We start from the raw sequence: 14,045 nt of genomic DNA, 5'->3' as shown, positions 1-14,045 counted from the left end.
ATACTGGATCACTGCTAGTGAGTTGAGCCATTAATGTATTCTGTTAAAACAGTAAATATTGTGATTTGGGACAGCTTCAAAATGTAGTGCAGCAGTTTAAAATGTTTGAAGCATATGTAATTTTTCGTCGTTTGTAATTCTGTTTGCTTTTTCACTACAAACTATTTGATACTAACAAAGATTTAAAACCTTGTTTCCAGACGTTCAGGATGTTTTACCGGGTTTTCAGTTGTTTTGAAATCTCTTTGCTCTAAACCTAGATAGGGAGATAGATATACAGATAAAGATAAATATTTAGATATAAATATATAGATATATATAGAGAGATGTATATATATATATAGAGAGAGAGAGAGAGAGAGAGAGAGAGAAATAGATATAGATTTATAGAGAGAGATATACATAGATATATATATATAGAGAGAGAGATAGATAGATATATAGATGTATAGAGACTCGTACATCATAAAACATTTTCTTACAACTCAAATTTACATATATATCTTACCAAATGACATATTACTTGAATGTCATATTACTCGAATTCAATTAAATGTTTTTCCATCTTAATTTATTTTACTTCTTGAACTCTCATATGTCTAAGTTTGAGCCTGCAGATATACTAATTTTCCAACAATAAAATGATTGAAACAAAATAGATAAGCAACTTGAAACATAATGTCATGTACCATTTCGCTGACTTCAACTTTACACTACGTGGTAGTAGGGCTAAATAAACTCATCGTCCTCTCCCTCCCTCTCACGTTGCAAAAATAATTAAACAAGACAGGACAAAATAACTCAGCAGTACACAGTAAAACAGCTAAAAAACTAAACACATTTGGTCAAAAACCAAATTCCGTCCAGACAGGCAAAGGGAATGGTATCTCACAATTCCTTGTGCTGCCGATCTAACAGCAGCATCAAAGTAACACCTACTTAATTGAATTATTTGAATGAAAGAAAAATAACTGTCTGATAACTATGTGTTATTTTTTAGCTGACCTAACTAAAAAAAGCATTTATCTTAACTAAAGCAAATAATTAAGTAAGATCAATGTAAAAAAGTTTATCTCTACAACATCCATACCTGGTCTTATCACCCTCCCACGGTGGAAAAAGTATTATCTGAGCTTCTTCATCCACTAAATCATCTTCAAATGGACACGCCATGCTCCATCACCTCTCTGAAAACAAACTAACCTTCAACTAAACCTGCTCCAACCATGTTCAGAGCATGAGTTGCTATGGCAACTTGACATACCCTGAAACCTCCATTTTTGGAACCGAAAGCTGAGAATATCTGCTTCCTTAGCCTCAAATTTACCGTGATAACTAGCATAACCTGCTTTCTGGAATATCCCCCAGATGCTGACTGGTCTGGTATTCCCTCCCCACAAAACAAAGCAGCACATTTTAAAGCGGTCTTTTTTTATGGCCAGTTCTAAGGCACACCTGTGCAATAATCTTGCTGTTTAATCAGCATCTTGATATGCGACACCTGTGAGGTGGGATGGATTATCTCAGCAAAGGAGAAGTGTTCACCATCATAAAGTTAGACTGACTTCTGAACATTTGAGAGCAAGAGGTATGTATGTTTTGTAGAAAATGTTTTACATCTTTGAGTTCCTCTCACAACATAGAGGAGCTTAAACGAAAGTGTTTGTATTTTGTTCAATGTAGGATTCAAATCAAAAGTTGCACATAATTTCACCTTGACGATATCTGCAACAGGCGGTTCCAGATATCGTCAGGCACAGAGGTGTAGTGGGTAGCACTCTCATCTCACAGCAAGAAGGCCCTGGTGTGAATCCAGGCTAGAAACCTTTGATTCATGTTCTCCCGGTGCATGTGATGGTTTTCTGCAGGAGCTACCGCTTCCTCCCACAGTCCAAAAAAATATTTAATAAGGGTGTCTGTATTATTTCAGCTCTAATTTTATAAAACAGGGCTGTACAAAGGCATAGTGGTTAGCACTCATCTCACAGCGAGAAGGCCTAAGTTTAAATCCCATCTGGGCCTTTCAGTGTGGAGTTTGCATGTGCCCCCATGTATGTGTGTGCACAGGATGTACCACTATCTATAGAGTGCACCCTGCCCATCAGCAGCACTCTAGTCTCAATAAGACACAAAGCAAATTTGGAAAATTGAAGGATGTTTTCAAGGAACCTTTGCACAGCTCCCCAAAATGTTTATGTTTTCCGTGGTTGGTGAGTGGAGACTAAATATCAGTGTTTTGTCTGACTTTTTAAGATTTATTTTGGTAATCTCAGTCTGAGGGGGGGTCACAGTGGCTTAAAAAACAGTTTTATCTTATCTGTCAAGAGAAAAATAAGAAAAACACAGAACAAAAACTCCCACACAATGTGAAGCTGGTTATCCAGTCAAAATGATAAATGTGTTTTATTTTACAGCAAAAGTGTTTTTTTGGTAATGTCTGTGACTTTCAACTTTATTTTGACAGGACAATATTTTATCACAATAAGAGTCTGTTTTTTATTTATTTCATTCATCTTCTTATCCGTTTGTTCCCTTTTGGAGGCGCGGGGCTGCTGGAGTCCTGGCAACTTGTGGGCGAAGGCGTCAGGGTACAGGACAGGTCGCCAGTCTGTCGCAGGCCCACACTCACACACCCATACACACTCACGGTCACACCTAGGGAAAATTTAGAGTATCCAATCAACCTATGAAGCATGTTTTTGGACGGTGGGAGGGAACCTGAGTCCCCCGGAGAAAATCCATGCATGCACGGGGAGAACATGCGAGCTCCACACAGATTTATTTAAAACCTCAAAAGTCTCTGTAGTGTGCAGTACAAAAGCAACACTAAGGTTAGTCAGAGCAAATGGAAAGTAGGCCAAAATTTGAGTTCCAGAGAAAAGCAGCTGAAGAATTCTCCACGTTGATCTGGTTTCAATCCAGACTGCTGACCTTTTAAACTAATTTGTTCAACTATTTGAACAAATGCACAACAAAATAAAGTTCCAATACGTTGTGCGTGGTGTTTTTTTCTGCTGCTGGTGGACGATAAAGGCTGTTTTTCATAAAACAAAGTTGGGACAGAAATATTTAGTCTGTACAATTTTTATTTGCATTGGGACGAATGGTTTAACCCTTTTTAGTCTTGTAATTACTACTTTAAATTTTCTCTTATAGTTTATCTTGAAAACAGGTTTTTGTGGAAGTGGTTGCTATACTACTTTTTAGTAAAACCCCTGTTTTTTTCCTGCCATTTTTCATTATATGACACACTATTTTCACAATAAACACAAAACTGTCCAAAAAGAACCCAGAATTCTTTCATGATTTTGTGGAAAAAAACACAAAAATTGGGATAAAACTTGTGTTTTACAACAAAGATCAAATGTGTGAAAGAAATGTCTAAGAATGGTCCTAAGATTTATTCCAAGGAGTAACAATTTTGAGCCATAACTTGTGTGTCTTAAACCAAAGATCTAAGAACTAAAAACCATTTTGAAACCTTAGTTACATTTTGAATGAAAACTTGTTGATCGTTGTAAACAACCGATGTGATCGGCAAACTCACTGGAGACCTCAAGAGACTGATAAGCAATGTGAGCAGATTTGCAAGAAACAGAAGACGCCTAAACCGTTACAGCAGCTCTGATTCTAGTCAAGCAGGTTCTTCAACTGGTTTTGCAGAATAAGAGTCAAAACATGAAACCACCGAAGGAAATATTTAATGTATTAAGTCACAATGTGAAGACGCGTAGCAGTAAACTGGATCTGCACAAAATTGTACATATTAAAGCACCCACTTAGTGTAGCATTTTTAAAACTTTGGCTTATAAAAGATTTTGAAATGACACCTGAAGAAATCAAAACTTATGCTTAAAAAAAAAGTCTGTAGAAAGATCTAAAAAGAGCAACTTTTTATTTATTCCTTTATGGGCATACAGTAGTGTACAGTCCGTGCAAAAAAACAAAAAAAACAAACAATCAATCGCAACTGAATAGAAAAATATTTCTGTAAGGTGTGTAAAACTATGGAGACCAAAACAAACCTACATTGAAAGATCACAGCCAAAGCCTCAAGGTGTCATTCTGACAAAGTCACTGTGACTTTGTGTCACTTTATCTTATCTCTCCTGGTAGAAAGATGTCAAACAAGTCAAACAGTGCAGAGCCAACGCAAAGATGTTTGTACAAAAGTGCACATGCACCAAGGCGCATTTTATCACTCTCAGACTGAAACACAAATGTCTTGGCCTCCTAACAGTAAAGATTTAAATAAACCTTGATGATTTAACATTTAAAAAAAAAATACATCATAGAATGTTGGCTCTTTGTCATTTAGGAAAAAACAAACACCTTTTTAAATAGTTTTTTCAAACAAATATCAAACAGAATCTTCTCTCTTCAAATTGAGAAAAAAAGCATTTATGACCAAAGGCTTTAGAAAACCAAACCTAACTCAGCTTTATAGTAATTTCCCCTTTTTACAAAAAAAAACAAAAAACATGTCAGTTTTCAGACTCAGAGTGGCGGCACACCCCTCATCCTCCGAATGACGTTGGCTATCCGCTTGGCCAGTCCTGGGTTAGGCTCTTCAACCTGGAAGCTGCGGGTCAGGAGATTGTAGAGGGAGCCGTACCCCACGGCCACAACGGTGCAGGTCAGGCAGATGACGTTATAGGGCATGCTGAAGTCAGGAGTAGGGAGGTTGACTAACAGAGGCTCTGTGTAGACACGGGCAAAGTAGCTAGACTCCTCTTTACACGGGAAACTGATGAGAGAAAAATAAAAACATGACAAAGTTGGTTTGTCTAGAATTTTTCCCCCAAGAGAACAAGTGATAAAAAGACCAAACTAAACTTAGGACTTACAAGCTGCTGAAAAGCGGTTGTTCCATAGTGATGTTGGTTTCCATGGCAACAGTACTTGGTACTAAAGAACTGATAACTGAAGATCTAAATGCAGAAAAATCTAACTTTAGTTTTCAAAACCAACCTTGAATGATAACTCCTAACATTTAAATCATCTGTTCAATGAGTCGTCAGCAAAACCCAAACATACCCCACATAGAAGCCGTGGTTAGGATCGGGTGTGTATTCGGTCCATTTCAGCAGAGCCCTTTCAAACTGCACGGTAACCTCGGTAACAGAATGTGGAGGAAGCTGGAGCAGCATCTCTAACAGGTGGGGTCGCTCACGGTCCTTAGACGGCTGGTAGTGAATGTAACCTGACAGGAAAAGAAATGCAGGTGGCCCCTCATCATTAGCTACTACGTTCAGGGTAAAATAATGAAAATGATGTAGTGCTGGTTTAAAAATAACATTTAAAGTATAGTTTGTAAAATAAATAACCAAAAAAAAGATACTGACAGATGCTCAAGAATGTGCCAAAACTAATTGGACTAAAAATGCTTGATTTAACATCTCCCCCTTGTGGTGAAAAAGGAAAGTGCAAGACGTATTGATTTTTCATCCCCTTCACCTCTATCAGCATTCTGTGCGACCCTGAAGTTGCTGTTAAAAGCAGTAAAATGTTGCTTAACCTACTAAAGAATGATGACTGGATAATATCTGTATTTATTAGGGATCAACAGAACAAGTAGTAAACCAACAGAATTGGAAATGCCATAAAATAAACTTTATTGTAGGTATGCTGATCTTCTTCCTCTTTTGGCTTCTCCCATCAGGGGTCGCCACAGCGAACAAGTCGCATGGTATATTTGGCAATGTTTTACGCCGGATGCCCTTCCTGACGCAACCTTCTCAAACCGGGCTTGGAACCGGCACAAAGGTAGAGAAGGGAACAGGGAGCAGCCCGGAGTCGAACCCTGGTTTCACGGATGGAAGGCGCCGCAAACCAGCACGAGCTATGCTGATGCTGAAACTATTTTAGAACAAAATAACCAAAACTGGAATGTCAACAGATCAAAAACCCAATGTGATGCAAAACTGACCACACTTTGTAAAGAAATATATTGCTATGAACTCATTTACGTTGTTTTCAATAAGCTGTTTAATAACCCCACTTTCTATTGGATGTTGCTTTTCTTCTGCTTTTCTGCGAAATGCAGACTGTAGGAACCAAAATGTAGTTTTGTTGCACATTTCCTCATTTCCTTTGTAGTTTGGATGGTTTACCTCTACAGTTTGTTAGTGACACCTGGGTGAAAAGTTTGTTAAGTGCCCGCTCACCTGCATTCGAGATTGAGAAGAAGAGATTTGTTTCCTATTTTGAGGCAACTTTGTCGCTACAGTTTTCTTCACATTCACCTTTTTAAATTAAGTTCATTCACTCAAAGCAAAGCTGTAACTTTCTCCGAGTGTTTTTTTGTGCAGTAAACATGCAAAACATGGGAATGAAGCGCGTCTTACACAAACTGAACCCCATTGGCTCCTCAGGCTTCAACAGGAAAGTCGCTTTAACACAGATGAGTCTCAGTCACCAGTAGGTTCTGCCTGCGTTCTGCCTGGGCTGCATTTGAAGGCTGCTTACGTCACAGCGCCGCGACAAGTGCTGTCCAAATTCAACGACTCCTTCAAAGGCAGCAGACCTCTTTTTCCCGATTTCAAGGATTGGGATTGGTCTGGTGTATCCTTCTGTGCTGTCCATATCCCAAGATGCATTGCAGCCGAACCCGGAGATTTTCTGACAACAATGGTGGAATGTGAAGCGGGACCCAGAGTTGAGAATAATTACACCTTTTTATATGTTCACCTCCAAGATTAAAAGTTGGATCAAATAAGCCAGAAAATTTTGAGCTCCTCGCTTGGTTCACTACTCCTCTCTGTTCGGGACACAAGGTTGCTAGGCGACAGGACATGCGCTGATGTAACGGCTGTAATCATCTAAAGGTTAGACTCAGCAAGATTCACAGCTGTTAACATCCGACCTACCCGCTCGACGAAGGAACCGCCCAACGCCGCCCGTGAAGGCGGTGGCCATTGAAGGATGCAGCCCTCGAGTTTGGAAACAAATTTCAAAAGTACACACTGTTTGGTAATCGCGACTTTAATCCGTGTTTGAAAGCTGGTAGCTTCATAGTTACTTAACTTTGTCATCTTTTGATAAACGTCCCAAACAAAATTGTGGTTTGTCTGTAAATGTGAGACACAAACGTCCCAGCGTTAAAAAGCAAAGAAACTCACTGGGGTTGTTGTCCTTCCCTTTGCTGATGACTTTGAGTGTGTGGATGTAGAGGCGCAGATACCAAGGCACGGAGTCCAGCAGCAGCACCGGGAAGGACCTGAACGGGTGGTTGTTGTACATCAGGGTATGAATCTCTCCTGTCTGCAGACCGTATCCAGCCACGTAACGCTCAGCGTGAAGCAGTGGGCGGAGCATGTCACCTGCAGGGACAAGGCAAGATGAGCTCATATTTAGATACAAATATATCCTCTTTGTGTTTTATCATTTCTGAGCACAAAACAAGTAAAGAGCCAAAGCAGGGATGCTTTTTCTGCTTTCAAATCCTGGCTAAAGCTGAAGAAACATGGATTAAGCGTCTTCATTCACCCTCTAGACCAGGGGTCCCCAAATCCAGGCCTCGAGGGCCGGTGTCCTACATGTTTTCCAACCAACCTGCCATTGAAGCTCCTAGTTGGCCAAACACACCTGATCAAGGTAATCAGCAGCAAATAAGATAGGGTTTCAGGAAAACCAGCAGGACACCGGCCCTCGAGGCCTGGATTTGGGGACCCCTGCTCTAGACAATCACCTTCACTGGATTTCCAACGAATCATCAGGTTGAGGGAGCGCACAGTGCCAAAGGTGACTTGTTGGGTCAGATCGTAGACGGAAAAAGTGCGTCTGTCCCCGAGCACCACCGCCTGGCTCAGCAGAGGAGTGGCTGGACTCAGCTCGAACTGCTCCTCCTGCAAAATGCATCGTCTCCAGTCACATATCATCACAACAACTTTATCTTGAAACTGAAATATCACTGCGGTAAATCCTTTTCCAACTGCTGGTTTTCTGGATTGTGAAAGGGTGAAAGATTAGAATGAACGGTCAGACCTGAGGGTTGTCTGTGACGTCGATGTATATTTTACTGGAAGAAGCCAGCGGACATGCTTCCGTCAGCGTCCGAGAGAACATCTTGAACAGAGACCACTCTACATGCAGAAGCAGCTGGAGTTAGTAAAGACCACCAGGGTGCTAGCTGGAGTCTAAGGAAGGCCTCTGCTCACCACGCTTGCTCTGTCCAGAGGTGTGCAGGTCAAAGACTACGTTCAGCGCCTGCCGCAGCTCCCAAGAAGAAGACTTACACTGCCGGTCCTGACACACTGGTCTTATGTGCACAGACTGGGAATGAAAACTGCTGTGGAAGAGCTTCTCTGACTTCAACAGGACGGCAAGACCGGCCTGTGAAGACGAAACAAGAACTCAGTTATTTATTAAAAAATACAACTTTAAACTAAAAATAAAATAACTGCTGACTCTTTGAACACACGGCCTGCAGACAGACATAGAAATTCACCTTGGATCCACACGGCAGGAGTTTCTTCCAGGGGGTTAAATTCTCAGTGCAGACAATTTCCCGTGGAAGGGTGGCGTAGCGGAGAAAGCGGTGGTCTGTCTCTTTAAGGATTTAGACAGCAATCGTAAAATAGTGAACATAAATAGTAAACAAAATGAGGAAGACTTGATCAGCAATTTCAGACATGTCTTTACTTTACAAGCAGTGTTATGGTATGTGTGCAATTTCCGTAAAACCCTGTGAGCATCAGAATGACTACAAAACATTTCTTGGGTTTGTGTGTGGGGTGTCTTTTCTCCTGCAAAAACAAGTTAAAAAACATTTGTGTTATTGTGATGCTTTACAGGCAGGAATGGATGGATAAAGGCTTTCAGACCAAACAAGCAGAAAAAGTACATTTAAGCCTAATGCAGCAAAACATCTTGTAGAAACGTATTTTTAGACAATAATAACTTGTCCATAGAAAGTTCCACTCCAAACATCTTGTGATAAAATTTCAAAAGGTTACTGGTGGAATTTAAATTGCAATTATGCATTTTAAGACAAAATCCAAAAACCTGTGTTGTCTTTTAGGACAGTTTCAAAAATGTATCCGAAATTTGCCTCAGAGTTGTGGGAGGGACCGTTCCCCCGTTGCAGAGCAGGGAGCTCATGGCCCACCCAGCTTACTTTCTATGTAGCAAATGAACTCTCTTTCCAACTGAATGTTTTCATCTACTCCTGATAATTTGAATCAAGAAATACTCAGAAAGAAAATTTTAAGCTTAATTTTCTTAATATGTGTCATTAATCACCTGAAAAATGCCACAAGAATGTGTTAAAATCACCAAAAAACAGAGTTTTCATCAGAGTGGTTCTTTAAATGAAAAATATTAAAATAGATGTTGTCCAGTCAAACAATTTTAACGGTTTTTGAAGTCTGAAGTTGATCCCACTGAAAAGCTGTGGTGACATCTGAAAAATGTTTTAGCAGCATTTTTTTTCTCCCATTCTCCTCTTTCTCACTGACACAGCTGCTTATCTTATTCATGTTCTGCAAAAAGCTTCTGCCATGTTAGCATGGAGACGCCACTAATGCCTTGCATCACATCATCAGCTTTTACACATGACTACAGCGCAAGGCAAAATGCCAAAGGATGCTGAGGAGGCTGGACTGTACCATTGCCTATTCCCAGAGGTTTAAATGAAGCGCTGGGCTGCAGGGTGTTGGTGGAGTCGATAAAGTTCAGTGAAGCACAGAAGATGCCTGACAAAACGTTGGTCAGCTCCTTCCAGGTGGCATCGACACTAAAAATAACAACATCAAAAAACAGAAGTGAGAAAACTCAAGTTGTCCTGGCGTACCCAATCTTTTTTTTTTTTTTTTTTGAAACAACAAGAATGCCAATACTCATTTTTCCTTTGAGGATGAAACTTTGCAGATTGGACCTTAGCAACACCCACAATCCCCATTTAGCACAAACCGAAATTTTCCAGTTTTTAAGATTTACAATATTTCTTAAACAAGAATGTTTCTACACCAGTAATGTTGCATTTGGGCAGATTAATATGTGTTCACGGTTTAATTAAATTACATAAATCACTGAGATTTTCCCCTCTCCTTCAAAAAGGTGTGCAGAAACTCTCAGCACTAATGTGACAACGCCACTAGAGGGCAGCACTCACTCAGTCACAGAGTCCTGGAACCAAACCCAAAGCTCAGCTCCTGGAGGAGAGGGTATAAATGGCTGCCCCCACTGCATGGTCCTCCAGTAGCCCTGTGTGAAGGAAATGTGCAGCTCCCTCACCGAAAACTTGGAAATAACTTGACCAAGAGACTTTGGGAACAGCCTGTAGTGAGACACTGAACACCACAACAGCACAGTTTTAAAGGGGGGACATACAACATTATTCCATATTTCCATGCTAAGAAAAAATCATTAAAAAATGATTGTTTGACATTAACAATTGTTTATTGGGCAAGTGACTGTGAATTTCTGTAAATTGAAAAAAGTACAATAAAGTTTGTTGTTGGGAGAAAAAAAAGAGAAGGTTTTAGTCCTCCATTGTTGCTCTGTAGCTTCAAAGAAAAATACGAATGATTCCAATTTTGCTTTGGTAGTTTTTAATTATTTTGTTTCAGTTAGTTAAATGTTGTCATTAATGTTTCCCTTTTTAATATGTCAGATAAAATGATGGTAAAAGGTTGAATCTATTGTCAGTGAGTTTTTATTAGAAAAAGCTTAAAGCACATTTAGACTATATTTTAAAATGGGATTCCCCACCTATGGTGTCATGTTTATATTTGATAGTAAAAGGAGAAAAGGGATGAGGGTGTTCCATGATAGAAAATACATTTGACTTGACTTTCTTACATTTTTGATTCAAGTAAATTTGCTTTATAATTCAATTATTGTCAATATTTATAAGGCATGTGTTAAAAATGAACAGATCAATGGCTACAAAATCATAAAGTGTATATCTCTTGACGACGAGGTAAGACTCCTGCTGGGTTTTGGTCAGTAAAGAGACCCAACCAAAGGCTTTTTTAAAGTATTAACGGCGACAGACTCCTGCTTTAAACAAAAGTGTACACCAAACACGTTATTTCTGTTCCTGTCTTTCATGAGCTGGTCTTAAAGATCAAAAACATTTTTTTCCATGTACACTTTGTTCTCCATTAATGTTCACAAATGTTTAAGTGTCTAAATCTGCCTGTGACATAAGCCACAACATAAGTGTAGCATGTTGGAGGGAAAAAAATATTAGACTGCTTTAATGATCATATTTAAGAATTAAGTAACTATTAAAACTTTGGATTTTAGGGTTGACTAAAATAAACAAACAATTTCTAAATAATTTAGAATGAAACTAATTCAAGAATGTGAATTCTGACTTGTTTTTTTTTTTTACAAAAGTAGAATATTTTATCCTCAAATATTGGATAATTGCCCATTTTTTCATACGTATCAAAATGTTTATATTAAGACATTTTTGTTTAAAACATAGAAATATTGTTTACTTCACATTATAGAAAATGGCCATAAACCCCTCAAAACACTTTGGTTTAATCCTACATTCATTGCAGCTTAACAGCTAATAATTATGGTTATTAAATAACCATCTTACCTTTGTTTCCTTTCATGAAATCTGTTTCCCATACGGTGCGAAACTGAAAGCTAGCATAAATATCTCCCGAATGCAGCGGTCTGATCACCAACTCCTCCTGGAAATCCTCATTTACTTGTGTTTTAGTTAACACAGCAGTGTCAGATGCTTGTGTGGTCGCTTTCACTTTGGTTTCTTCCCATCTCTTCTCTTCCACCCTTGGCTTTTCCGCTGTGTGCTTCGTCTCAGCCCCAGTTTGGGGATCGCCCACCGCAGTGGCATGCTGTTCATGCCCTAGTGTCGTTTCCTGACTCATTGTAACTAAAAATACGGACAAAAATAAAAGAAGCAGACATGCTAAATTCCTACACCTGTGAGCTGCCATTTCTTTTCAGAGACGGTGCTTCACTTCCGCATTGGGCTTTCGTATCAGCCAATAGGGTGCTTCGAATTTGAATCACATGTTTCTGACGTCAAATGCTTTGTTTTCGGGAAAAAAAATTAAACCTATTTTTGTTGCAAATTCGTATGCAAATGATAATTTAACGGAATTTTAATTAACTTCTAAAATATTTTTTAATTAATTTCTTTGATTTTTTTAAATTAGTTATTGGCACACTGAAACAAAATAAAATGCTGAAAACAAAGTAAATGCATATGCTCCCAATACAAAGGTTATGATCATTTATTAAATTAACCACTTACACTGAGTGCAGGCTTTTAATTGATCAATGCTTACACGGTTTAATCATCATTGATAACTCATAGCAAATGCAGATTTGTTACTAACAGCCCTAAAATTAGGAATTACACAGTGCCAGGCAAAGAAAAACCGGAACAACGATGGTGCAAGAGAATTGGGGGTCACTGTGTGGATAATGAAGCCAAACAAAAGGAATCTGTTCAGTTCCAGTTAGGTGATGTGGGCAGCGTGCTTTTGTCTTGAATATGGTTATGGTGCCTGGTCAGGGATGGGCATCATCAACCCGCTGCTGGCATAATCGTGGGGTATTACACCCCTCCCACATCCACAAACCGTCGAGCAAAGAGGCCAGACAGCGCACACTCACACACAGTCGCGTACACGCGCGCGCGCGCGTAATTTCAGCTCAGCCATGGCTCCCATGTAGATGCTCAAAGCGGCTGTTGTCAGAGCGAATTAAATCTCCTCTCGCTCGCTGCTTCCCTCCTGACCTTGCCTGCCTCCGGTTGGGGTTTCAATATTTTATTTCGGATTCCTGCGCTTTCTTCATGGCTACATCAGATGGACTAGACGGCTGTCTGCAGCGAGGCAGATCTCAAAGTGACCCGAACATTCTCACTGAACCAGGCATCGATCTGGCGCACAGTACAGGTAGGATTTCTGCATTTCTTAATTTTTTATATTGTTGTTATTTAGTGAATATCGTATGCAGACATATGTTGCTGCTCCGCTGCCTCTTTGATGATGCAAAGACGCTGGCTTGCCCGGCTGGATGTCAGAACACCGAAAGCGACAATTAGCGCATGTGCTTTCTGCGTTGGCCGCCGAATATTGACTGGAACGCCGATTCGTGGTGGCTGCAAATTGAAAATTAACGTGCCCTATCCCCGTCTGCATTCCTCGCCAGATTATGAAGACGCCTGTAGCGCAGGGCTGATTTCATAGACGCACACAGCCTCAAATGCTGGTTTTCTATTGTGATTTTCACAACCAAAGTCTACTGTATTTTCTGCTTTCCTGCTCAGCCTCCTTGAACATTTATTTGGCGTCACTAAATCCGCGCGCGTGTTGGGTCCATGATGCCAAGATGCGGTGTTTGTTGTTGGATGCGAGCCGCATCATTTTTGAGATGTAGCGCTTGAGTGATGCACTTGAAGGATGTGGCAGGATCCCTGCGTTGAGACAGCGGTGGCATCCCCACCCCCTTTTCCTCTTCCCCATATGGGACTGATGGCTACTTGGGATCAATGCCTGACTATCCACGTGATGCATACTTTTAGGTGGAGATACCTTTGCTGCTGTCAGGCCTGGATTCAGCCAGCTCCTCTATGAGGTGCAGGTAGTATCAGAGGAGGCAAGTCTGGGTGTGTTGAGAGTTTGGGGTGTCAAAACCCTTAGAGTCCTAAAATGCATAGAAAACCATGCTATCATCATATCAGTTCTTCTATCCATATCTTTTTTCTCTCATCTTTTTGATGTGTCTTACAAGTTTTAATGTTGAATGCTCTTCCTGACACTACCCTCCTCATTTCCAGGGTACACCGGCACAGGCAGGACACTGGTTTTTGCCTTAGGCTGCATTTGTTTATCCATTTGTCTGCGTGTCCATTCTTATTCATCTTACTTTTTTGGGGCTTTTTGTTGTTGATTTTTGCGTTTTTCATTTTTATTTCTTTAGTGGATTCATGGCATTTAGGGGCATGGCATTTCCCCCCCTTCCCATGCCTAAATCTTTGGCTGCTTTAAGGAAACGATAGCTGGAACTGTTCTTCATGCATATGCCGAAGACTGATGAAATGGCGTCAC

General features: G+C 40.1%; 2 protein-coding genes across 4 annotated transcripts in view; one reads left to right on the top strand and one right to left on the bottom strand.

Annotated features, from left to right (window-relative positions):
- Positions 1-3,878: 3,878 nt before the first annotated feature.
- pigt (phosphatidylinositol glycan anchor biosynthesis, class T) lies at positions 3,879-11,979 on the bottom strand. Its single transcript, XM_004070373.5, has 11 exons — positions 11,558-11,979; positions 10,115-10,292; positions 9,609-9,736; positions 8,450-8,550; positions 8,160-8,334; positions 7,987-8,084; positions 7,691-7,847; positions 7,122-7,322; positions 5,038-5,203; positions 4,848-4,931; positions 3,879-4,747 (listed from the first exon to the last, which is right to left on the bottom strand). Exons 1-11 carry the CDS (start codon positions 11,919-11,921, stop codon positions 4,498-4,500), a joined length of 1,902 nt encoding a protein of 633 aa, XP_004070421.1. The 5' UTR covers positions 11,922-11,979; the 3' UTR covers positions 3,879-4,497.
- A 574-nt stretch (positions 11,980-12,553) lies between these two features.
- Positions 12,554-14,045, top strand: part of phactr3a (phosphatase and actin regulator 3a) — a 41,901-nt gene continuing 40,409 nt past the window's right edge. For 2 of the 3 annotated variants that reach the window (XM_078950780.1, XM_023956515.2), the window contains exon 1: positions 12,554-12,890. In XM_078950780.1, coding sequence (XP_078806906.1) covers positions 12,788-12,890 — 103 coding nt within the window. In that variant the 5' untranslated portion in view covers positions 12,554-12,787. The remainder of the gene's footprint in view (positions 12,891-14,045) is intronic. The other variant, XM_023956514.2, reaches the window with a different exon arrangement.

The sequence above is a fragment of the Oryzias latipes genome, chromosome 7 (assembly GCF_053564925.1).
Source record: "Oryzias latipes strain Hd-rR chromosome 7, Olatipes_Hd-rR_3.1".
NCBI classification, from domain to species: Eukaryota; Metazoa; Chordata; class Actinopteri; order Beloniformes; family Adrianichthyidae; genus Oryzias; species Oryzias latipes.
Note: the sequence above shows the minus strand (reverse complement) of the source record. Positions and strands in the feature narration are given on the sequence as shown.